This window comes from Gopherus evgoodei, chromosome 2 (genome assembly GCF_007399415.2).
Source record: "Gopherus evgoodei ecotype Sinaloan lineage chromosome 2, rGopEvg1_v1.p, whole genome shotgun sequence".
Classification (NCBI taxonomy): Eukaryota; Metazoa; Chordata; order Testudines; family Testudinidae; genus Gopherus; species Gopherus evgoodei.
In genome coordinates, this window is record NC_044323.1 from 77,326,879 (window position 1) to 77,351,902 (window position 25,024).

At 40.9% G+C, this 25,024-nt stretch overlaps 1 protein-coding gene across 4 annotated transcripts in view; it reads left to right on the forward strand.

The window, feature by feature from the left end:
- Positions 1 to 25,024, forward strand: part of ANO10 (anoctamin 10) — a 270,756-nt gene that overhangs the window by 15,361 nt on the left and 230,371 nt on the right. For all 4 annotated transcript variants that reach the window (XM_030551033.1, XM_030551034.1, XM_030551035.1 and 1 more), the window contains exons 3-6: positions 6,104 to 6,301; positions 8,098 to 8,232; positions 11,548 to 11,667; positions 14,156 to 14,725. In XM_030551033.1, coding sequence (XP_030406893.1) covers positions 6,104 to 6,301; positions 8,098 to 8,232; positions 11,548 to 11,667; positions 14,156 to 14,725 — 1,023 coding nt within the window. The remainder of the gene's footprint in view (positions 1 to 6,103; positions 6,302 to 8,097; positions 8,233 to 11,547; positions 11,668 to 14,155; positions 14,726 to 25,024) is intronic.

Sequence of the window (25,024 nt, forward strand, 5' to 3'; positions counted from 1 at the left end):
GAATGTTATAATTCTCGACGTCTGATTTGTGTCCATTTAGTCTTTTGCGTAGAGACTGTCCGGTTTGGCCAATGTACATGGCAGAGGGGCATTGCTGGCACATGATGGCATATATCACATTAGTAGATGTGCAGGTGAATGAGCCTCTGATGGAGTGGCTTATGTGATTAGGTCCAATGATGGTGTCCCTTGAATAGATATGTGGACAGAGTTGGTAATGGGCTTTGTTTCAAGAATAGGTTCCTGGGTTGGTGTTTTTGTTGTGTAGTTACTGGTGAGTATTTGCTTCAGGTTGGGGGGCTGTCTGTAAGCGAGGAGTGACCTGTCTCCCAAGATCTGTGAGAGTGAGGGATCATCCTTCAGGATAGGTTGTAGATTCCTGATGATGCGCTGGAGAGGTTTTAGTTGGGGGCTGAAGGTGACGGCTAGTGGCGTTCCATTACTTTCTTTGTTGGGCCTGTCCTGGAGTAGGTGACTTCGGGGTATTCTTCTGGCTCTGTTAGTCTGTTTCTTCACTTCAGCAGGTGGTTATTGTAATTGTAAGAATGCTTGATAGAGATCTTGTAGGTGTTTGTCTCTGTCTGAGGAGTTGGAGCAAATGCGGTTGTATCTTAGAGCTTGGCTGTAGACAATGGATCGTGTGGTGTGGTCTGGATGAAAGCTGGATGTAGGTAAGTATAGCGGTCACTAGGTTTCCGGTATAGGGTTGTGTTTATGTGACCATCACTTATTAGCACTGTAGTGTCCAGGAAGTGGATCTCTTGTGTGGATTGGTCCAGGCTGAGGTTGATGGTGGGATGGAAATTGTTGAAATCATGAAGATGTCATCAATGTAGCGGGTGTTAGGGGACGAGAGCCAAGGAAGTATTGTTCTAAGTCAGCCATAAAAATGTTGGCATACTGTGGAGTCATGTGGGTACCCATAGCAGTGCCCTGACTTGAAGGTATACATTGTCCTCAAATGTGAAATAGTTGTGGGTGAGGACAAAGTCACAAAGTTCAGCCACCAGGTTTGCCGTGACATTATCAGGGATACTGTTCCTGATGGCTTGTAGTCCATTTTTGTGTGGAATGTTGGTGTAGAGGGCTTCTACATCCATAGTGGTCAGGATGGTGTTTTCTGGAAGATCACCAATGGATTGTAGTTTCCTCAGGAAGTCAGTGGTGTCTCAAAGATAGTTAGGAGTGCTGGTAGCGTAGGGCTTGAGGAGAGAGTCTGCATAGCCAGACAGTCTTGCTGTCAGGGTGCCAATGCCTGAGATGATGGGGCATTCAGGATTTCCAGGCTTATGGATCTTTCATAGCAGATAGAATACCCCTGATTGGGGTTTTCGTGGTGTGTCTGTGCGGATTTGTTCTTGTGTTTTTTCAGGGGGTTTCTTGAGCAAATGGTGTGGTTTCTTTTGGTAACCCTCAGTGGGATCAGAGGGTAATGGCCTGGAGCTGAGAGCCATGTAAAGTGCATTTCTTGCTGATAATTCATGAGTTTGTTCAGATTATGTCAAGAGAACACAACTGCAGTGTTTTACATAAACAAGCAGGATGGAGTGAGATCATTCCTTGTGTTGTGCAGAGTACTGGAACTGGTGCAAACTATATTGCAGCAGCCTGTTAGCCGTTATCCAGAACACGTAAGCAGGCAATCTCAGCATGCACTTTTCCATGAATGGGAAATCCACAAATTGGTGATTTGGTTCATTTTCCACCAGAAGGGCCAGTCAGCAGAGGCATGTTTAGAATAAATAAGAACAAGAGATGTCGGATATTTTGTATCAGATGAGGTCAAAGCCCAGGTTCCCTGGCAGATGCATTCCTAATCCCATATTCACATATGCCTATCTTCCAATTCCATTGCTTCTGAGGGTGTTAAGGAAAATCAGACAAGACAAGGCAAAGATTATAAGCTTCTGTGTGGCTGAGGCAGTAGGGTTCCCCACAGCTTTTTCATTTGTCCATTTGCCCTCCAATCTGATTTAGGGTGACCAGATCATCACACTAAAATATCGGGACACATTGGAGTGCCATCAGCCCCGCCTATAGTCCACCCCTGTTCCTCCCAGGCTCCGCTTCTACTCTGCCCCGGGTCCTGCCCCCTCCTTGCTCCTCCCCCACTGCACCCTTCCTCATCCCTCAGCCTGCTTCTGGCTTGCTGCGTCCCTCCTCAGTCTCCCACCCACTGCTCGCCTGCCGCTCACCTCTTCACCCCCCCCCGCCCACCACTCACCCCTGTGGTGCCGACTTTCCCTCTGCCAGCTGAGTGCTCACCCATCCCCTTCCTCTTTCCGCCCTTGTCCCGCCCCAAGTCCCCGCCCCTGCCTTGCTTCTTCTCCGCCTCCTTCCCTGAGTGCACCAGATCCCTGCTCATCCCTCCTGGAAAGCGCTGAGTGCCGGCAAGCAGCTGTTACATGGCAGGAAGTGCTGGGTGAGGGGGGCGGATGCAGCGCCCTGCGGGGGGAGAAGGAGGCGAGGAGTGGGGCAGCTTGGCTGCAATTTTTCCCCAACCCAGGAGCACTCACAGAGTCAGGGCCTCCCTCCTGCTCACCTCCTTACCTGAATATCGGGACAAGTGGCATCCCGATGGTACATTGATCAGGACAAAAGGTTAAATATCTGGACAGTCCCGATTTTATCGGGACACTTGATCATCCTATCTGATTGCTTCTCATGCTGGATCTTGTGTCTCAGAATGAGGGAGTGACCCATCATTCTGATCTGCCCTCCCGCCATTTAGCTGCTTGGTTTTTGGATTGATCATGTTCTTCAGAGGTACAAACCATCTTGAGCAGCAGTGGAAAAGATTCTGCAAGAAAAGTGTACTGTGCAAAGTAAAACAGATTTGCCAATATTAACTGGCACCTCCAGAGTCTCAGATACCTGACATTGTAGACTCTTATCTTTTAGCAGAAGACCTCAGGTCTTTCACACAGCTCTCTGAGGTACATCTAGCAGCTATTAGTGCCTTCCCCCTCACCTTGGATAGCTGTCCAGTATTTTTCTACCTTTCCACATGTAGGTTCCTGAGAGGTTTAATGAAAATATTTCCACCCATAATAGAACCTGCCCTAATATGGGACCTTAATGTTATTTTGACAGGTCTGTATGAACCCTTGGCTTCATGTTTTTTTCTATATCTATCTGTGAAAACCTTTTTTGTAGCAATAACATCTGTGAGAAGAGGTGGGAGAGTTAGGGTCTCTCATGGCTGAGTTTATCCCCCACCCCCAGTCACACAGTCTTTTACTGGGACAAAGTTTCTCTTAGTACACAAAATAATGTCCAAATTCCACCTGAATTGGAATATACATTTTACTGGAATTTTATCCAACCCCCGCTTCCCCTTCATTTTGATGAAGTCAAGTTACGTACTTTAGATTGGCGCTAACTTACTTCTGGAGAAGGAAATAATACTCTAGGTCCCCAAAATTATTCATTTTGTATGGTGAAGGAATGAAAGGAGTTCAGATATCCACACAGAATCGGCAAAGTGGATTTTGCATTACTCTGTGCTATGAATTAGCTAAATTAGTTCCTCCAACCGATATTAATGCTCATTCAACAAGAGCTCAAATGACACGGTGACCTCTCTGAAAAGTGTTGTCTGTAAGGCTGCCGCATGGAGTTCAATACATGCCTTTACAAGACACCATGTTTTGATGTAGGCATCTTCATCAGACATCACTTTTGTGGAGTAGTTGTTCATTTGTCTTAAACAGGACTCCAAACACCCATCACCATAGTTAGATGGCAGCTTGCGAATCACTTAGTGTGGCGTATGCACAGGGACGAGCACTCAAAAGAAGACAAGAAAGTTACTTGTCTTTACAGTAACTGAAGTTCATTGAGATGTGTTGGCTTGGTGTGTGTTCCATGGCCTGCTTTCCTTACTCTCTGTGATCTGCAATAGAAAAGGAACTGGAGTGGTGGTTGGGCCTGTACTGCCCTTTAGACCTTCGGTAAAGGGTACAAGGATAGTTAGGGCACATGCTTGGACCAAACAGACACTACTAGCAAATAATCTCTGATTTGGGCCCATGTGCACCTGCAAGTGGAATACACACAAGGATAACGTGTCTTGAAAAACTCCAGTGATTGTATTTCCCTTTTTTTAAGAAAGCCCGTGCCAGCGTGAAACTTTTAAATTAAAAATAAATGTACCTTTGGAGAGGGATCACTTCCTCCTTTTTTTTGTTATAACCCTACAGGTCAGGTGGATCCCCTACCTTTCATGAGTTCTTGAAGTTTTTATGATGTGTCCATCATATTGGTTTATTAACATATCGCATAGGTTGGGGACATGGCTGACCACAGAATCCCCCAAACACTTGATGATATTAGACTGCAAAACTTCACTGTAGGGCTAAGAGAAATAAGATAGTTGTTGGTAGCATAGTGGATCATTGAAGAGAGAGATTAGGGAACAGTAAGAATCTGAAGAAGAATGAGACATGAAGGAAGAAAGTATTAGAATGTTAGGTACCGTTTGCAACTTGATTATCTAATACAAGTAACCAAGTACTAAGAGAATACTCAGACAGTAAACCAATATTTTAATGTAACAGTTCCTTGTAGTCAAAATTAATAGTGTAGATAGCATGTCACTTTAAAAATTGAGGATGCAAATATTATTCCCAGAGTTCAACATTTAAGTTTGTTGCTCTTACTTTCCCCATATTAGGAAAACTGCTGTAGTTTATTATAAACACATATAGGGTAGGCAACAGAATCATTAGGATTTCAGAAATGAATGGAAATTTTAGTAAACTTCTTAAAATTAGGACATTTCTTTCACTGAAACATTTTCTAAGCAATGGATAAAAGTGGTGTATTTTGCAAATAAAAATTAGTGAAGTAATGTTGGACTAAGTAATTTGCATTTAGCATCATTTTTATAACTATTATTAAAGCGAGATTTGAGCTAAAGCTTTTGGATAATGCTCTAATTATTTCAATATCTTTTTTGGAACATTAACTTTTCAACTTTAAAACAGATTTATCAGTAGCATAGTAATAGCTCTGTCATAAAATTATGAGTTGAAAGAATTTGTATTCACGGGATTTTAGATATGATATGAAATATCTACCTTCTGTATTGCTAGAAAAGGTGACACAAACATTTGACTTTCCCAAGGTACATTTTGACCCATGACCCACTGTGATTATTTGCTCTGCTATACATAAATATAACTTTAAACCATTTTTATGCAATTGGATTTCTATTAAATGTATATGATACGGGGAAAAAGATTGGAAACAGGGACTTCATTTAGCTTTTGACACAGGTAGAAAATCAATTGATCGTTAAGACTTGAGTTGATGTTGGATTGTGGCCACAAACTAGTTTCTAGGCCTGTCACATGTAGGTAGATCATTATGTCAAAAGGCCTGATCCTGCAAGCCTTACTATTATGAGGAGCCTGCTAAAGTCAGTGGAACTATTTGCATAAATAAGGATTACTTATGTTGTAAGTATGCGTTTTATAGGAGTAGACTGAAACGTGCTAACTGTCCTCCATGTGCCAGGCTGTCAGTTGCAGTGTTTATTCTCTTGCTGGTCTCACTTGATCAGGTGTTTATAGAAACTAAATTAAATGAGGGCCCAATCCTGCAAAGTGGTTAACACCTCTTAGGAGTTGCTACGGCTCTTTAGCCTCCACTGACTATAATGAGAATTGTATGTAGTAGTGTTCTAGCTATGTGAGCTGGATTTTTCTGCCTGGGTAAAAAAGCAAAATAAAGTCCCTGTTTCCAACCCCTTTCCCTTGTACTATATAAATTTAGTAGAAATCCAGTTGCATAAAAATGGTTTAAAGTTATATTTATGTATAGCAGAGCAAATAGTCGCAGTGGGTTATGGGTGAAAAGCAGCTTGGAAAAGTCAAATGTGCATGCCATCTTTTTCTCGCTTGAAACCTTCTCTCTCTCTCTCACCAACAGAAGATAGTGCAATGAAAAATACTGCCTCATACACCTTGTCTCTATAATGAGAACTGTGGGTTCTCAGCACTTCACAGAATTGGGTCTTACTGGGTGATAAGTGTTACAATCATAATGTTTAATATGTGCCTTCTATATGTTCCTTACTTTATGTTGCCTTTCTTTAAAGGTGCCCAGCTGTTGGTTAAACCTTTGGTAAAAGAAGATGGAGGAAAAATAGATGGAAATCAAAATGTATATCTTGTTGGAGCCTCTCACATAAGGCTGCTGCTGGGAGCTGAAACTGTGGGATTGGTAAAAGAGTGTAATGATAACTCAATGAGAACCTTTACATATAGCAGTAGAAACACCTTCAAAGATTTTGCAGGTAAAGTACCTTAAGCGTTTTAGAACTATTCCTGAATCATTTAAAAAGATGTGGTCAGAGATTGTAAGTACATAAGTACACAGTTTATCTAGTCAAATATTTTATTGTCTTTCTGTTTCTTGGAATAGTAAAAGCTAACGGAAGTAGCTAGAATAAGCCATTGTCTATGTAATCCTTTGGACCTTTGAACATTCAGACTTCATTGTGGAATTAATCTGTATTTCCTATCTCTGGATGAATCACATCTTGTAATGTGCCTGTGCTTTTACTTCATGCTTTTTTGCCTGATGTATCTCTATGTTCATTTATTGATGTGAAAGTTTATAATTAAGTTAACAAGAACCTTAAATTTGTTAGTAATATGTACATGATTAACACTATCTAAAGTATTAGTTAATATTATTGCCTCCTTTTCTGATTAAAAAAAACATGGAAAGCAAATTTTTGGGGTTAACTGCATCTCATTTAGCTGGAAAAAAATGAAACTATTTTGATCCATTATGTTTGTACATCAAGCAGTTGGTCACTAGCTTGGGAATGATAGATTTCATGGTTGTATTTTTTAGATTGGGAGTTAATCAGGGAAAGGCCCATTCCTTCCTTTGTGTTTGAACATTGTGGGCACTACCAAGAATAATAATGCATTGTTTTAAGGATACCACATGCAGTGATTCTTTCTCAGGGGGTCTTAGCTCCATAGTGCGAGATTGGCAGAATGCCTGCTTTCCAAGGAAGTACCAGAGTTCCATCTTAAATTAGCCTATTGTCATATCAGCATTTTTTCACCTGTCCATTTCAGTGAGGCCCTTCTCTGTATTTTCTGTGTCAAAAGGCTCTTGGGGTTCTGTTTGGCTTCACTGAAGCCCTTAAACGTTTTTAAATTGTTTGCATGTTTTGATGCCAGTTTGCTGGACAATGCTGTTACCAAGATGACCATGTCCAAATAGTTTTTACAGTGTATTTCTTTTTATGGTCGGTCTGTCCTGAAATTGGAAGACCGTGCCATAGTCTGGACTATGGAGCTGGGAATTGTAGAGGATTTGAAGTGTTGTGCTTCAGTTGCCCTGTGTAGACTATGCTAGCATGAATTAAAAGGTACCTACTTTGCATGAACATAGATTAGAAATGCAGTTGGATGGAATCTTCAAAGAAGGGAAAGTTATTTGTAATTCTGCTTCTCTGAAGATATAGTACCAACAGGATTCCCACTAAACCCCCTTAGAGTTTGGGATTTTTTTTTTAAGGTTTCTCATTACTTTGGTCATTATTTAGTTATTTTGAATTGCTTCACCATTCTGTTACATTCACCTGCTGTGCAATAGAAGGTAGTATTTATATCCAGCAGGATTGGTGTGAAATAGTTGTTAGGGGGCCTTTTTTGTGTGCTAACATACAACTGCTGCCCTCAGAGATCAAAATTCTGTAAGAGCTGAGAAGTCCTGCCTGATCTTTCGTTATGGTGCTAAAACCTGGGAGTGAGACATTGTCAGAATTATATCTTCAGAGAAACATAATTGCAAGTGGGGAATATTCTCCCTTTTGACATTCTCAAGTCATATAGATAGATTAAATATGCAGTAGCTGAAATGTGTTTCTTATCATTGAAGGCTTTTAGGAGGCAGGAGTTTTCTCTCACAAATGTGTTATCGAATAATATTGGTGTACAGCATTTCTTTTCTGAACTTGTTAGTCATTAATGCCTATTTTGTCCCTAGTGTTCTAAGCAATTATCTCCATTACATTTTTTTGGTATGCTAAGGAAAGGGTATTATGAACCATTTTTTTTTCTTATTTAGAGGACAATCACGATTTCCTTACAATGGCAGAGCGTCAGTACATTATCAAGCACGAACTTGAAAATTTGAGAGCCAAAGATGAAAGAATGATTCCTGGGTACCCGCAGGCAAAGCTGTATCCAGGAAAATCAATTAGTAAGTGATTTAGTTTATAGTATCCTTCGTTGTTGCTTTGACTAATATTTGAAACATATTGCTCATCGTGAATATGTAAGATAAAGGGGATGTTCACAACTTCCTGTAGCCATGAGAAATCCTTCAAAAGTTAAAAGGACTCCAGTACTACTCCACTGTATCTTTTTATTTTTCTTCATCTTTAAGAATTGGAGTAGTGTAAAGAAATGAAGGGTTTTTGTTTATTTTTTTATAAGCTTCAACTAGTAGTCTTCTGAAAAGATAAATGGATGGATAAATGCTGGATGATAGTTGGGAAGCAAATTTTTAATTACTCACATTTCTAATCAATTTAGTGATTAGATTCTTTAATCTTTTTAGTTTAATATGCAAACCTTATTACCAGGAAAAATTTGAGTATTACAATAAATAGAATTTAAAAGCATATTGAAGATATATATGTGGTGAGACAAATTCTTGCCTTTTGAGGATCTGCATGCAGAAATGTTAAATTTTCCCAAATGTCTGCAAAGCATAATGGATTTGTAACAGGATGGCATCCACCTCTTGCAAGTGCCCCCTTCTGGTCAAGTATGTCTGCAGTCTTTCAGATTATGGTGAACCCTGTCAGTGATTTCTCAGGTGGTTTTTGGCTGAGTCATACACATTGTATGTGAAACAGAACACCCCCCCTTCTGAGATGTACAGTCTTTAACTTATCCTGGCTCTAGTATGGGGCCGGACCCCCAGGGCATCCTCCCTGGAAACATTGTCTTCTCATGGCCCTCCCTCGGCTTGGTCCTTACTTAGTCCCAGCAGCCAGCCAGGAGCTCCTTTTTTTGCTCCCCCAGTCCCTGCTGGCAACTGTCTTGGACTCAGTCCCAGCAGCCAACCAGGAGCACCTTTCCTTCTCAGGTTCCCAATCACACTGAGCTGTCCGTGGTCCTGCTGCTCTTTCAGCCAGTTAGGAATGCAGTTCTCTCTCGTCCAGCTTCAGGCAGCAACTGACTACTACTCTGTTTTGTAGCTCCTTTTATATGGCCCTGCTGGGCCCTGGTTGGCTGCTCTCTGCAGACTCTCTCATTGACTGGTTCTCCGCAACCAGTCTAGGCCTCTTGGAGGGCTTCTCATTACAACAGAGAATTCTCATTACAACAGAGAATCACCCTACCTATGAGTAAAGACAGAATGCTGTTTCAGTATAACAGAGAGTCAGAAAAGGCACTCTGTATCCTTTCACTGAGGAGATGTCTTGGATAGCAGGGATGATCTCAGGAAAAATTGGATCCTCGTTCCTATGTAGCCAGCCATCTCTGCCGCGTACTGAACTATGAGGGGAAACCTACTTTATTAAGTAGAAACTTAACTAGTAATAAGTGTAGACCCATGTTCAAGTTTTATGATTTTGTTTTGTATTATAACGTTTGTTTCCACCATACTTTCTAGTTAGGTTTATTTAAGAAAGAATGGAGAGCTATGTTTGTTTTATTATAAGTGCTCACAAGTGCTGTGCAATTTTACAAGAGCAGTGATTTAAGGTAAGACTGCTTTTTGGGGTACGCTGGTCCTTTTGGGGCAGAGGATCTGGGATTTCTCTGAGTAGCTAGTGTTGGGTAGGATATCACAGGGGAACAATTCAAAGAGATTCAGGGACGGGAGGTGCATCTATTGTTAGCTTGCAAGGCAAAGATAGGGCTGCCATAGCCCAAAGGAGAGTGCTTGAGTAGCTGAAAGGCTGCTAGTATTGGGAAGCTAACACCCAGCCACTATGGCATGTTTCAGTCTTGCATGCCACAAGAACCATCACAAAGCACACTAGTGGGAAAGCTAGCAGATGCACATTGAATAGCATCTATTTACATTAATTAATTTACTCACCATTTACAAAAAAATACTCATGCTCTATGTGTAGAAGATGACAACTTGTAACTTTCTGTTTTTGTTAGCAAATTGCAGACAATGTGAACTATGTTAATTATCCAGGGAATAGATGTCATATGTTGTTGCTTTGGAAGGATTGTGTGCTAAAGCATCTTATTTGATGTGGTTCACTTTTGATAATGATGTGTTTGGTTTGTTTCCTTATGAAAGTATCAGAAAAAGTAATAGTTTTTCCAGACCACTAGTACTATATTACTGAGAAAGGAAATTTGGTTTCATTTGCAACTCTTTAAATCATCTTTGGTAGATCATTTTTCCTCTGACTTGGGAGCTCTTCTATTTTATGGGGGAAGGGAGCAATAAGAGTGTACTATTTTTAGGAAAGCTGGAACTAGCCCATTGGCACATAAGTTGTTTTCTAAAGAATGTACCATATCTTTTAATATCTGTGGATCATTAGAGTTTGTTTTTATATTTCAATGTTAATGTCTACAGAATAGAAAGATTTGTGTCATTTAATAGCTCAAGAAATATGTATAGAAAGTTTAGTTGCAAATATCAGAGGTGAGTCTGAGGGTATGTCTACTCCACAGTGACACAGCTGTGATGCTGTAGTGCTATAGTTTAGACACTTCCTCCATTGATAGAATGAGTTTTTCCATCAATGTAGGTAATCAACCTCTCAGAGAGGTAGTAGCTAGGTCGATGGAATAATTATTTGCCTTTAAATCCATTTTCACAGTCTCATTCTAAAATTCCAACCCCCTGAGCACCTTATATTGATGTGCACATAACATAAATAGTATTTGCTTTCTGTCATCAAAATTGAAGACAAATTTATGATATCATAATATGAGATTTTTTCTATAATGAAGAGAGCATTTGTATTTGGCTGCTTTGCAATTTAAGAGGAAATTTCCCACAAGCAATGGAATAATAGTTAACCCCCCCCAACTATTTCTTTTAGTTTGTTTTGATAGACTTAATTTTTTAAAAATATTAATAATTTTGGTGCTCATGAAAATAATAAGTTAATCAGCTAGAACCAGGCACAATGGCAGGTGTTGTTAAAGCTTCCCCACATGGGTGTATGACTGCATTTCAGTTCTGACCTGCTACACTACCTGCTGTTGAAGCCACAGAAACTGCCAGCCTGTAGAGTAGTTTGTATGATGAGATGGACTATCAAGTTTCTCTTAGAGATAACATTTAAGTCCAGGTCTTTGTCGGGACATTAACCAATTATGCACGTTCTATATTGTATAATGTTATATTAATATATAAGAACTTTTAAATGCACATATTATGTTTATTATAAGGATTTAAGTAGCAAATTAGTTGTTTTTTCAAACTTTTTTAGGTTTGCTAGTTATAATGTAACCCAATGCAAGCATGCTAACTGTACTATGACTTTACAGGAGCCATGTAAGCATAGCTTTCCCCATTTTCTTTCAGTGAGAAGATTGATGACCAGTGGTATCCTACTTCAGATTTTCCCACTTCATGATACAGAAGAATTGAAGAAGCTCCGGGACACCTGGTATGGCCAGGTTAAAATTAGTTATCAACCTTTGGGTATGTTAGCACTTATTTCACTGAAAAAAATAAAATGTCTTGAAATCAGAAGTGGCTCCAGTGGTAGTGAGGTTTTGAGAAGCTAGTCCTTTTCTAATCAAGAGAGCTGTCTCTGAGTATAGACTTCTGATCCTGCTGACTCCCTTTATCTGAACTATTTCCCTGAAACTTTTGGATAATTGATGTTGCATAGCAGCAGGTTAAGGGAAGTTATAAAAGTGTAATTTTCTTTGGGTTAATGAACTTCCAAAGTCCATTAGCCAAGACTTTGGAGATTGAACCCACTGGCAACAGAAGGTCTTCTGGTTTGTATCCCTCTTTAACACCCTCCCACCCACCTCAGGGGAAAAAAAACCTGGAAAATTAAATGTAGGAAAGAATATATTTAATGCAGTGTTAAAGTTTCACAGTTAAAACACTCAAAAGTCAGGAAATGCCGTAGTTAATTATAGCTTAGTTTGAGCAATCTTTGAGTATGAGGAGAATGTTGGGGGAAAAACATTTTCTTCATCATAAAAAGTAATTCTTGCAAGTGTATTTTTAACAACTCTAGTGCCAGTGTAGTTGAGGAGAGAAAGTTAAAATCGGTTCTGGTGAAAACTGTTTTTGATTGCTATTCTGTTCTGATTTTTTAATCATGCCCATCACAGTGGTATATGAGCACCCAGTTATGAGGGTTTGAAAATTGTACTTCAGGCATTACTTAGCATTCCTTACCAATCTTTTAAGTGATGGATGCATAATACTGTTTATACATACATGGAAACATAACTACATATTGTACTGAGAAGGGAAAAAATGCTCTTTCAGTTGGATACTATAGTTATAAGGTGTGAATTTTATGAGACAAAGGTTTGTCATGGACTTTGTTTTTCTGGCATACACAGAATACTACAAAATAGAAGATGCTACATTTATATCTAAGATTGTAGAAAAAATGTTTGATATTTGAGAAATTATATGCTAATGTAATAAAAGATTAAATTGTAATGTATACATGCAAATACATGGGGTCATGGAAGATTGGATATCCATTCTTTAAATTCAACATTTTTATTATACTTTTGAGTAGTTGACTGGTGTGTAAGCTTAAGAAGGTCCCTCAGGAACTGAAGAAACTTAAATGACAGAAATTCCCATGATTGCTTCAGAACATTTAATCTCTCAACTAAAATAAAAAAAATCCACATAATTAGAACAAGTCTTTGCCCAGGCTAAAGAACATCTTTTGGGCTGGGTGGTTCTCAGTGATCTTTCCACGTTAAGCTCAGTCTTTCATAGCTGCAGCAGGCCTCTGCCTAGGCTAAGCTTTTTCCAGTCTTTTTCAGGGCTGGAGCAAATCTTTCCAGCTGGACAGGCTTCTAGGATAACCTCAGTCCAAGGCTAACAGGCTCTTGCAAAGATGAGTCAAGCTTTATAGATTCTAAGTCTTGCTCCCCACTAAACTCCAGCAAACTCCCCCACCACACACACACATTAGACTCTGGTCAGCAGTCACTCTGTCAAAATGTCATTTCATAAAGACAATATTTTAATACATGTAAGCAGAGGCTCTGCTAAAATTCTGCATTAGCCGTAATTTTGGCATTTCTTTTGAATGCCTAACTCTTCAATCTTAATTTTGCAATAACACAGTGTTTTAATTGATGTTAGCATTTTGTTTCTACTAGATATTTAATGCTATAGTTGTAGATGCTGAGATAAGTTGTAGTTACGGTTTTCCTACAATTTTTTTTTTCTTCAAATATACCTTCTGGTAGTTTTGGAGGTGTGGTAAGAATTACATAGAAGTAATGATACTGGTTTTCTCTGTTTAGGAAACTGAAATTTGGGCCATTGTCTTAATCTGAAACTTCATTTCATATTACACTGAGATCTATGTTGGGAATTATTTAACATAATCAAATAAGGGCTTGTCTACACTACCACTCTGGGTCGATCTAAGATATGCAACTTCAGCTACGTGAGTTGCGTAGCTAAAGTGGACATACTTATCTACTTACTGTGGTGTCTTCACTGAGGTAAGTCGACAGCTGACGCTCTCCTGTCGACTCTGCTTGCGCTTCTCGTTCTGGTGGAGTACTAGAGTCGACGGGAAAGTGCTCGAGGGTCGATTTATCGTGCCTATACTCGATGCAATAAATCGACCCCTGCTTGATTGATCTCTGCCCACCAATCACGCGGGTAGTGTAGACAAACCCTCTGATGGTTTGGTGAAATGGATAAGTTGTTTACTTAGTGGTCATATCTGAAAGGAAATTTTGTCTTCAGTGCAACCAGTATGACATGGGAACCTAATGTTCACTCCTTCTTTTAGTGTGCCAGTCAGATAACTCTTTTGTGTCTTTATAAGATAATGCAGTTCCTGTTGAAGATTTTAGTATTTCTGTCTCAGAATATTTTAAAAAGCTTTGTGTGCTTTGAAAAATAAGTTCTTTTGGTGTTTTCCCCCTTTCCTTGGCTTAGGTTTTTTTTTCTCTCTCCACAGACCAAATCCGTTGCTATTTTGGTGAAACGATTGCTCTGTATTTTGGCTTCTTGGAATACTTCACATTTGCTTTGGTTCCTATGGCTTTCATTGGGATTCCTTACTATGTGTTTGCATGGGAAGACTATGACAAGTATGTGATGTTTGCCTCATTCAATCTGCTTTGGTCTACAGTGATCCTTGAAGTTTGGAAGCGCTGCTGTGCTATTATGACTTACAGATGGGGGACACTGTTGATGAAGCGGCAGTTTGAGGAACCGAGGCCAGGATTTCATGGTGTTTTGGGAATCAATCCTGTCACTGGCAGGGAGGAGCCGGTATACTCAAGTATTAAAAGACAGATACGAATTTATCTGGTGTCCTTGCCATTTGTGTGCCTTTGCCTCTATTTCTCACTGTATGTCATGATGATTTACTTTGAGTTGGAGACTTGGGCTCTGGATTTTCATGAGGAGAATGAGTCTTATTTTAGCAAATTAATGCTATTTTTGCCCAGCATAATCTATGCTATTGTGATTGAAATGATGAACCGCATCTACCGTTATGCTGCAGAATTCTTAACATCATGGGGTAAGACTTGTCTTTTTTTTCTTTCTACTTTTCTTTTAAATGAGAAAGTAAGAAGCCCAAACATTTAGAATAAATATATATAAACACATTTCCTAGTGAGGAAGGCATTTCCTAAGCTTACTGCTGTGTACATAAAGAAAACTCTTTGGACAAATCCACTGTTTAGTTGTGAAGGAGCATCCACCCCACAGTGTCAGAGAAGGAGTTAAAAGCAGCCTAGGGAGGCTGTACAGGGAGCAGCCAATTGGGTGCTCCTTGCAACTGCTCTCCAATCAGGGCCCAGCATGCCCATATAAAAAGAGCTGCAGGGCCAGATGCTGTGAGGTGCTGCAGGAAGCCCAAGGAGGGCTAGCACCTTGGACAGGGTAGCTGCTGCCAGAGACCAGGGGAGCTAAGAGAGAGCTTCTGGCTGGCTGCTGGGACTTGCAGGCTTGAGGCCCTGAGAAAAGGGGGAAGAAGGTAGTGGAGCCGTGGGAAAGTGGCCCATGGAATTGAAGCAGCACTGGTGAGATGTTAAGGAGAGGCTGCTAGATACAGGGTTCCTGGGGTGAAATCAGAGTAGTGAGTGGCCCTGGGTCTCACTCTTCTCTCCCCACCCCCACTTGCTGCTGGGAAGTGTCTGAACTGTTGGACAGTGATACCTTCCCCCTGAAAGGGGGAAGCACAGACGACGACTTAGCCAAAGGGCTGAGTCAAGAAGAAGACCCTGCGGTTTGGGGAGCTGAGAGAGGAGCCGTAGGCAGGAGCAGAGACCAAGTGCTGGTGTGCAAATTGTGGATGTGGGTGTTGGCCTTGAGCTAATCTCCAGCATGACCAGGAGGAGGCACCAGTTTGGTGATGGGAGCTGCACCCTGAGACAAGGATATGTTATCAGGATGACTTCTCTGATGCTTGATCATGTATATAAATTTTCATTCCAGTCTTAGTGTGCATTTGCCTCCCACACTTAAGACTTTTGGCCAGAAGTGTCCATTGGATCCACTCATGTTCCCTGAGTTCCCTTGTGCTCCTGTACCAATGGTATAAAGGACAGTGCAGGACCAGTTGCCATTTGGTTCCTTCTCATTGCCTGTGTGGCTTGAGATGGACCTCCCAGTGTCTCTCTCTTCATTAATGATTTTTGGAATCAATTATATGTTAGTGTTTGTTATTTAGTTAGTTAGTTAGTTGACCATTGGCACCTCCCCATTTTATGATAAATTATAGTTAGTTTTTGGGAAGTCTTATTAATTCTTCCTTCCCTTGCATACATTTCCCACCAGACTTTCTCTGGTACCAGGACTTTTTAGGAAGTCACATAGAAAGTCACTTGGATTCAAATACTACCCCTCTTGCGACGCAACAGTTCTAGTTCTTGATGGGCACATGAGATGTCACAGAATCGTAGGACTGGAAGAGACTTTGAGAGATCTTCTAGTCTAGTCCCCTGAACTCATGGCAGGACTAAGTATTATGTAGACCAGCCATGATAGGTGTTTGTCTAACCTGCTCTTAAAAACCTACAGTGGAGGAGATTCCGCAACCTCTCTAGGCAATTTATTCCAGTACTTAACTATCCTGACAGGAAGTTTTTCCTAATGTTCAGCCTAAGCCTCCATTGCTGAAATTTAAGCCCATTGCCTCTTGTCCTACCCTCAGAGGTTAACAAGAACAATTTTCTCCCTCCTCCTTGTAACAACTTCTTATGTACTTGAAAGCTGTTATCATGTCCCCCCCTCAGTCTTCTGTTCTCCAGACTAAACAAACCCAATTTTTTCAATCTTCCCTTATAGGTCATGTTTTCTAGACCTTTTGTTGCTCTCCTCTGGACTTTTTTGTCGATTTGTACACATCTTTCCTGAAATGTTACACCCAGAACTGGACACTTGAGGCCGTATCAGTGCAGAAGAATCAGTGTGTCTTGCTTACAACGCTACTGCTAATACATCCCAGAATGATGTTTGCTTTTTTTGCAACAGTGTTACAATATTGACTCATATGTAGCTCGTGATCCACTATGACCCCCAGATCCCTTTCTGCAGTATTCCTTCCTAGGAAGTCATTTCCAATTTTCTGTGTGTGCAATTGATTTGCATTTGTCTTTATTGAATTTCATCCTGTTGTCTTCAGACCAAACCATTTCTCTAGTCTGTCCAGATCATTTTGAATTTTAATCCTATCCTCCAAAGCACTTGCAACCCCTCCCAGGTTGGTATTGTCCGCAGACTTTATAAGTGTATTCTCTCTACCATTATCTAAATCATTGATGAACATATTGAACAGAACCGGGCCCAAGATCAATCCCTGCGGGACCCCACCCTTCTAGCTTGACTGTGGACCACTGATAACTACTCTCTGGGAATGGTTTTCCAACCAGTTATGCATCCACCTTATAGTAGCTTAATCTGGGTTGTATTTCCCATAGTTTGTTTATGAGAAGGTCATGCAGGACTATCAGAAGCCTTACTAAAGTCAAGATATACCACATCTACCGCTGCCCCCCCATCTCTTCCTCCACAAGCCTTGTTACGCTTCAAAAAAAGCTATTAGGTTGGTTTGACATGATTTGTTCTTAACTAATCCATGCCAACTGTTTCTTATCATCTTATTAACTTCTAGGTGTTTGCAAATTGATTGCTTAATTATTTGCTCCATTATCTTTCCAGGTACTGAAGTTAAACTGTGTGGCCTGTAATTCCCCAGGTTGTCTTTAGCCCCTTTATATATATTTGCACTATATTTGCCCCTTTTCAGTCCTTTGGAATCTCTCCCATCTTGCATCACTTTTTGAAGATAATCTCCAGAGGCTCAGATATCTCCTCAGTCAGCTCCTTGAGTATTCTAGGTTGTATTTTATGAGACCCTGTCGACTTGAAGACATCTAACTAGTCTACATATTTTTTAACTTGTTTTGTTCCTATTTTAGCCTCAGATCCGACCTCATTTTCACTGGTGTTCACTATGTCAGATGTCCAATTGCTACTTAACTTTTTGGTGAAAACTGAGATAAAAAAGTCTTTCAGCACTTCTGCCATTTTCACATTTTCTGTTATTGTTTTTCCCCTCTTGTTGAGTAACGGGCCTAACCTGTCCTTTATCTTCCTCCTGTTTCTAATGTAGTTATAGAATGTTTTCTTGTTACCCTTTATGTCTCTAGCTAGTTTAATCTTTCTTTGTGCCTTGGCCTTTGTAATTTTAATCCCACATGCTTATGTTGTTTGTTTATATTTATCCGTTGTAATTTGATCGATTTTCCACTTTTTGTAGGAATCTTTTGCTGTTCAGATAATTGAAGATCTCCTGTTTAAGCCAGGGTTGTCTCTTGCCATACTTCCTATCTTTCTTACACAGCCTCTCCCCTAGTAGTTTTCTCCATCTCTGAAATAAAAAAAATAGTCTCCAGTACATTCCAGGAACTTGTTGGATAATCTATGTCCTGCTGTGTTATTTTCCCAACTGATGTGTGGGTAGTTGAAGTCCCCCATCACCACTAAGTCTTGTGCTTGTGATTTTGTTAGCTGTTTAAAAAAAACCTCATCCACCTCTTCTTCCTGGTTAGGCAGTCTATAGTAGACCTCTACCATGACATCACCCTTATTTTTTACTCCTTTTATCCTTACACAGAGATTTCAACAAGCCTGTCTTCTATTTCCATCTCAACCTCAGTTCAACTGTATACATCTTTTTTCCCTGCTTGTCCTTCCTGAGCAAGCTGTATCCTTCTATAACAATATTCCAATTGTGTATTGTACTACCATGTCACTGTGATGTCAACAATGTCATAGCTGTGTTTATTAACTATTATTTCTAGATCTTCCTGCTTATTCCCCATACTTCTTGCATTAGTATATGGAAATCTAAGATACTGATTTGATTTCCCCTCTGTTCTCTCTTGTCTCCCTTATCCCTGCTATAATGGCTCATGTCCCGTCCCCCCCCGATGAGGTTTTTTTTTTTTTTTTTTTTTCCATAGATTATCAGGATTGGAAGGGACCTCAAGAGATCATCTAGTCCAACCCCCTGCTCAAAGCAGGACCAATCCCTAAATGGCCCCCTCAAAGATTGAACTCACAACCTTGGGCGTAGCAGGCCAATGCTCACACCACTGAGCTATCCCTCCCCCTATAATAATAATAATGGAGATATATACCTATCTCCTAGAACGAGAAGGGACCCCGAAGGGTCATTGAGTCCAGCCCCCTGCTTTCACTAGCAGGACCAAATACTGATTTTGCCCCAGATTCCTAAGTGGCGCCCTCAAGGATTGAGCTCACAACCCTAGGTTTAGCAGGCCAATGCTCAAACCACTGAGCTATTCCTGAGGTATTATGTACCCTCTTGGAGAGTGGAATATCTTTATTCTCATCTGGTTCTGGGCTCTCTAGTTGTGGCTGCTGCAAACAAGAAAAATAGTGCCTATCTAAAATGACCTGATCTGAAAAGGAACAAAGTGTTTCAGTCTGTTTGATAATAAGAATTATTGTGTATGAGCTTGTACTTTGAAATTCCAAACTATCAAGTCATACTTGCTTTATGTGATTTCCTTTATTATAATTAAGTTTACAACCTTTGTTAAAAAATTACCACAGGCACATAGAGAGTAGTTAAGGTCCCTAATTACTGAAGTGCTGTTGGTGGCAAGAACATCCCTGCAGGTGGCACTGGGTGCTTTGCATATATCCCCTCATGATGGCAACATCAGTGGTAATAAGGTGCTCTACTTGGCTCTAGAGTTCTGGGATCTTGAGAGAAGTACGCTCTGCAGTGGAGGATCTTCTATCTGAGAGATGGAATTAATCTGGTGCAGAAAATGTTGCCCTTCATTCCTTGAAGGATTCTCATATCACATTGTGCTCTCTGGGAGCGTACATGCCTGCAAACAAAGAAAACACAGAACCCACACTTACTCAGGGCAGAGAAATACTTCATGCACTTTCAACTTTGGAAGACCTGCACAACTGCCTAGAAATTAATAACTCGAAAAGAGAGAGTCCTTTTTGGCACCTACCTTGGCCTCTCAGTCAGCATCTTCTAGCAAACAGTCCTTTTGATGGGATGATCAAGAGCTGGATACTGACCGTTTACTTGATGAGAAGGTACAGAACTCCATCCAAATTATTTTTCAACTATTTATGTTGCTTGGCCTAAAGGTCAGAGAAAAGTCTGTTCTGTTATCTTGTTATCAACACAGTGGATAGATATTTAAGGGCCATTCTAAACTCCAGAATGACCAGAACATAGTTTCCTCAGGGCAGGTTTGAGACTGCTCATCTCCTAGCTTCGGACAAAACCTTGAACAACAATAAGAACTAGTCCCATCTGCTGGGTCATATGGCATCCTGAACTTTTGTCATGCCAGAAGACACTTATGCTGCATGCAAGGCTGGCTGAAATCTCTACATTCTGAGCAAAGATAACTTATATATGGCTCTGATGGTTTGAGGATGTTCCCTCCTCCCTGAGTTGGCAGAAAGACCACCAACAGAGCATCCATGGGAGCAACTTTCTTCCCACCCCTTCCAACCAAGATGATACTGATGAATGCTTTACTACTGGCTTTGATCACTACAGGTACAGGGCAAATGGACTTCCCAGGGAAGCCACTTGCACACAATGTTCTGTAACTCAGAGCGGTTCGCAAAGTTTGCATGGAGTTCTTACGTCTAGTACAAGCACACTCCATTCATATAATGATAGACGAGACAACTGCCATGTTTTATATAAACAGACTCAGGGGAAAGAAGGTTGATAATCTCCTTTATGCAGGGACGTGGTTTAGTTATAGAATTGGTGCATCGAACATCTGATAACACTCATAGCAGTTCACTTTCCAGGTCTGCAAATCACTCTGGCAGACAGTCTGAGCAGGCATTTTTAATCAGAACATGAGTGGATAATTCAGTGATTCAACTGATCTTCAAGAAATGGGGTCATCCATCAGACGACTTTTATTTGTGATGGACATGAACTAGAAATGTCACACTTTCTGTTCCAGAGTGGGACAGAATCCAGGATCCCTATTGGATATGTTCCTCATTCATTGGTCTTGTGCACTGTTGTATGCTTAGTTACTGATTTTTTTGCTCCTGGGTATACCTGGAGAGATCAGACAAAATGCAGCCAGAGTTGTTCTGATGTCTCCCACCTGGCTATGGCAATTCTGATATCTAGAACTGATGCGCTTGTTGAGCTGTCCCCCAATACTTCTTCCACTGTCCTCACACCTGCATCCTAGAATGAAGTCACCCTTCATTTAACAGGTTAGTTTCTGAATGGATGTCAGAGATACAGAGGTTATGTTCAGTTACTATACAGAGAACTCTAAATAACAGCAGAAAAAACTTCACCAGAAAAAGATCTACTAAATGGAGAACACTTTTGACTTGGTATGAATACCATGAACTTCTTGAGATGCCGATCCTAACACTCTTGTCTATTTGCATTAAAGAATTTTGAGAGTTTCAGTTAGTTCTGTCAGGGTGCACTTCACATTTATTAGCACTTATCACTAATCTTTATGAGGTATAACATCTTTTCTTATCCCACTATGTCCAGATTCCATAGGGGTTTGTTGAAAATGTTTGTCTTATTTTGGCAGGTCTCATGGATACCCCATTTGAGCCCATGGCATCATGTTCTTTCTTACTTATCTCTATGAAAGCCTCCTTTCTTGTGGGAATCACATCAGCTGGGAGGGTGGGAATCATGGGGCTCTTATGGATGACCTCCTGTCTACTATTTTCCATTTTAACACGGTATTTCTTTAGCCACAGCCCAAATTTCTGTCAAAAGTAGTAGTCTATTTAAATGATGTCCTGCATTTTACCTACATTGTTTTCTCGTGAAGCCCTATTCTAATGATCTAAGCTAGGTACCCTTGAAGTGCATAGAATGTTAGCCTTTTACTATCAGCAAATGAAATGTTTTTGGTCCTCTCTTAGGTTATTCTTGTTCTTTGTTGGGAGGTTAAAAGACTACCCCATTTGTACTCAAAGATTACCTAAGTGGGTTTCAGGGCATTTTAGACTCTGTTATGAACTAGTCAAATTAGATCCACCAAACAGTACTAAAGCTCATTCCATTAGGGCACAGGCAGCCTTAGCTGTTTTTTTTTGAGAAGCATGCCCATAATTGACATCTGTAAAGCTGCCACCTGGCAATACATCTTTTTACTAGACATTATGCTTTAACAGAAGCATCCAGAGCGGACACTTCTTTTGGCAGAGCTGTTTTACAGTATACAAGAAATGTTGAGCATCCACCACCTTATCTAGGTCACTGCTTGGGAGTCACCAAGAATGGAATATATACATATTGTGACAAAGTTCCTCCTTTATCTTGGTGGGTCCTGCGCTTTTTGGCGGATTTGCTCACCTCAGTGAACTTCCCCTCTGGTGGAACCCACAGTCTGGGTCAACTCCTCCTGTGTCTGATCAGGAGTTGCGAGGTTTGGGGGGAACCCGGGCCTGCCCTCTACTCCGAGTTCCAGCCCAGGGCCCTGTGGATTGCAGCTGTCTATAGTGCCTCCTGTGACAGCTGCATGACAGCTACAACTCCCTGGGCTACTTCCCCATGGCCTCCTCCAAACACCTTCTTTATCCTCACCACAGGACCTTCCTTCTGGTGTCTGATAATGCTTGATTGTCTGATAATTCCTCAATCCTCCTGTAGCACACCCTCTCAGTCTCAGCTCCTTGCACCTCTTGCTCCCAGCTCCTCTCACGCGCTTCCTCTGCTCTGGCTCCTCCCTGCCTGACTAGAGTGAGCTCCTTTTTAAACCCAGGTGCCCTGATTAGCCTGCCTTGATTGGCTGCAGGTGTTCTAATCAATGTAGCTATCTCCACTGCCTTCTAGAAAGATCTTAATTGGCCCCAGGTGCCTTGATTAACCTGGAGTAACTACCATTTGGTTACCACGGTCCTAGGGATTTGTTTAGCCTGGGGCTAACATACCTGTTCCTCAGTACTTTACTGTAGCCATCTGGCCTTGCCCCATCACAATATGTATGGACAAACATCTGAAGAAAAAGTTTAGGAAATATATGCTTTTTAGTTTTACTATACAATTGGTAAAAGTCTACTTCAGAAAAATCTCATACATACACTGTATTCCACTGAACAAGAAAAATTACCTATACAGCAACCAAAGTTCTGGGAAATTTGGATGTTGTGTTATATATAATATTCCACTCCTGATGTGCGAGCATCCAATACACTCGGGATCAGTCTTTTGTACAGCTGCATCTACTGAGTCTGCGCATGCACCCCAAATGCCCTAATGCTCCTGTTCCAAGACCATAAATGGTGGTGCAGGGCCAACCACAGCTCATTTATTTTTCCACCACATAATTCAGCTGTACAATAGGACTCTGAAGCAGAGGGGAAGAAGGGTGGGTCGTGGAACACATATATATGGACTACATCTTGAATGACACCATCAATAAAAAATCCTCTTAAATAACTTTTTCTTCAAGTGTTTGTCCATACATATGTATGTATTCCACTCTTGGTGACTCCAAAGCAGTGACCTAAGTAAGGTGGTGGGTGCTCAACAGAATCTTACACAGGGCTATTTGGTCCAGACCAAGATTCCACTTGTCTATCAGGAGATTCTCCAGTGGGCTGCCTCCCAGAATGCTGCTGATTTGTTAGAAATGTCAGATGCTAAGAAATATTTAGTGTCCTGCTCTAGAGCCTTCAAGAGATTGGAAGTTACGGAAATCTTTAAAGGAGTCAAAATATTATAGCAGCAATGCTAGAGAAGGAAAATAATTCCAGTAGATTACGATGGTTTGGGGGAAGGGTTGCACTATGAACAGAGAAAACTGAATGATTTTTTGAGAGGGTTTACATTGAATTAACGATGATTTAGAGGCCTGAGAAGAGGAGTATCATAGAGGATGAAGTTTGTGTTTAGGTGATTATTTTAATAAAGTGGACCTGATGTTTTGTAATCAATACTGCTATTAAGTAAAATGTTTTGTATTTTGTTTTTCTGACCCATCTCTTCATGCTCCAGAATTAGGTAATGTGTACACTGTATTTATGCAGATTTAAACAAACACATACAAGAATGCATGTTCTGACCATCAGGGACCCTTGCCATCTGTTAAAAGTAGAAAAATAAATAGAAAACCAAAATAGCAACACATTTTCCCCACATACATAATCACTAGGCATCAAAAATATTACAAATCAAATAAAATCTCCCCATTCCTCAAAGGAGCTCTTTCCCTAGCCATCTGAGCCCTCACAAAATGCCTGCCCAAAAAAATAAAAATGTTAGAATTGTGACCTTTCTGTAGAGAATATCCATTTTATTGTCCTTACTGAAAACCACAATTGAGCCTGCATAATTAAAAAAACAAAAACGATAGCTTCAGATTTAGAAAAAACCCTCAGATGATTCATGCATAGCCACTCTTTAATTGTAAAATGAATTTCTACTCTGAGAAGTGAGTATGTACAAATACATCACCTTATTTAATTATTGTTTAGGTAGGGACAATGAACATAAAGGGAACTCACTCACGCCCGTCACCCCAATCGGGGTATGGGCCGCCAACCACAGATCTCTAGAGTCCTCTATCCTGGGCCATTCGCTCTAGCTGGTTCCAGGTATAGCCCACTTTTTTGCTATCAGCCTGAAGGTTGCATAGCCAGGTGTTTCTTGGACGGCCTCTTTTCCGCCTGCCTTGGGGGTTCCACCGCAGTGCCTGTCTGGTGATGTTAGTTGGCTGCTTACGTAGTGTATGTCCTATCCAACCTCACCTTCTCCTTCTGATTTCTTCTTCTGCTGGAAGTTGACAGGTCCTCTCCAAGAGGTGGATGTTACTGATGGTGTCTGGCCAGCGGATCTGGAGAATCCTTCTGAGGCAGCTATTAATGAAGGTCTGGATCTTCCTGATGGTTGTTTTGGTTGTCCTCCAGGTTTCAGCTCCATACAGTAGAACTGATTTCACATTGGAGTTGAACAGTTGAATTTTTATTGCCAAAGACAGCTCTCTGGAGCTCCAGGTGTTCTTGAGCTGTAAGAAGGCTGCTCTTGCCTTACCAATCCTTACTTTGATGTCTGTGTCTGTGCCACCCTGCTGGTCGATGATGCTACCTAGGTAGGTGAAGGACTGCACTTCTTCCAGGGGGCTTCCATTCATTGTGACTGGGTCATTGCTGGTGGAGTTAATCCTAAGGATCTTGGTCTTGTCCTTGTGAATGTTGAGGCGAACCTGTGATGACGTGGCTGCCACTATGTTGGTCTTCTCTTGCATCTGCTGTTTACTGTGCGAAAGGAGCGCAAGGTCGTCACCAAAGTCCAGGTCAT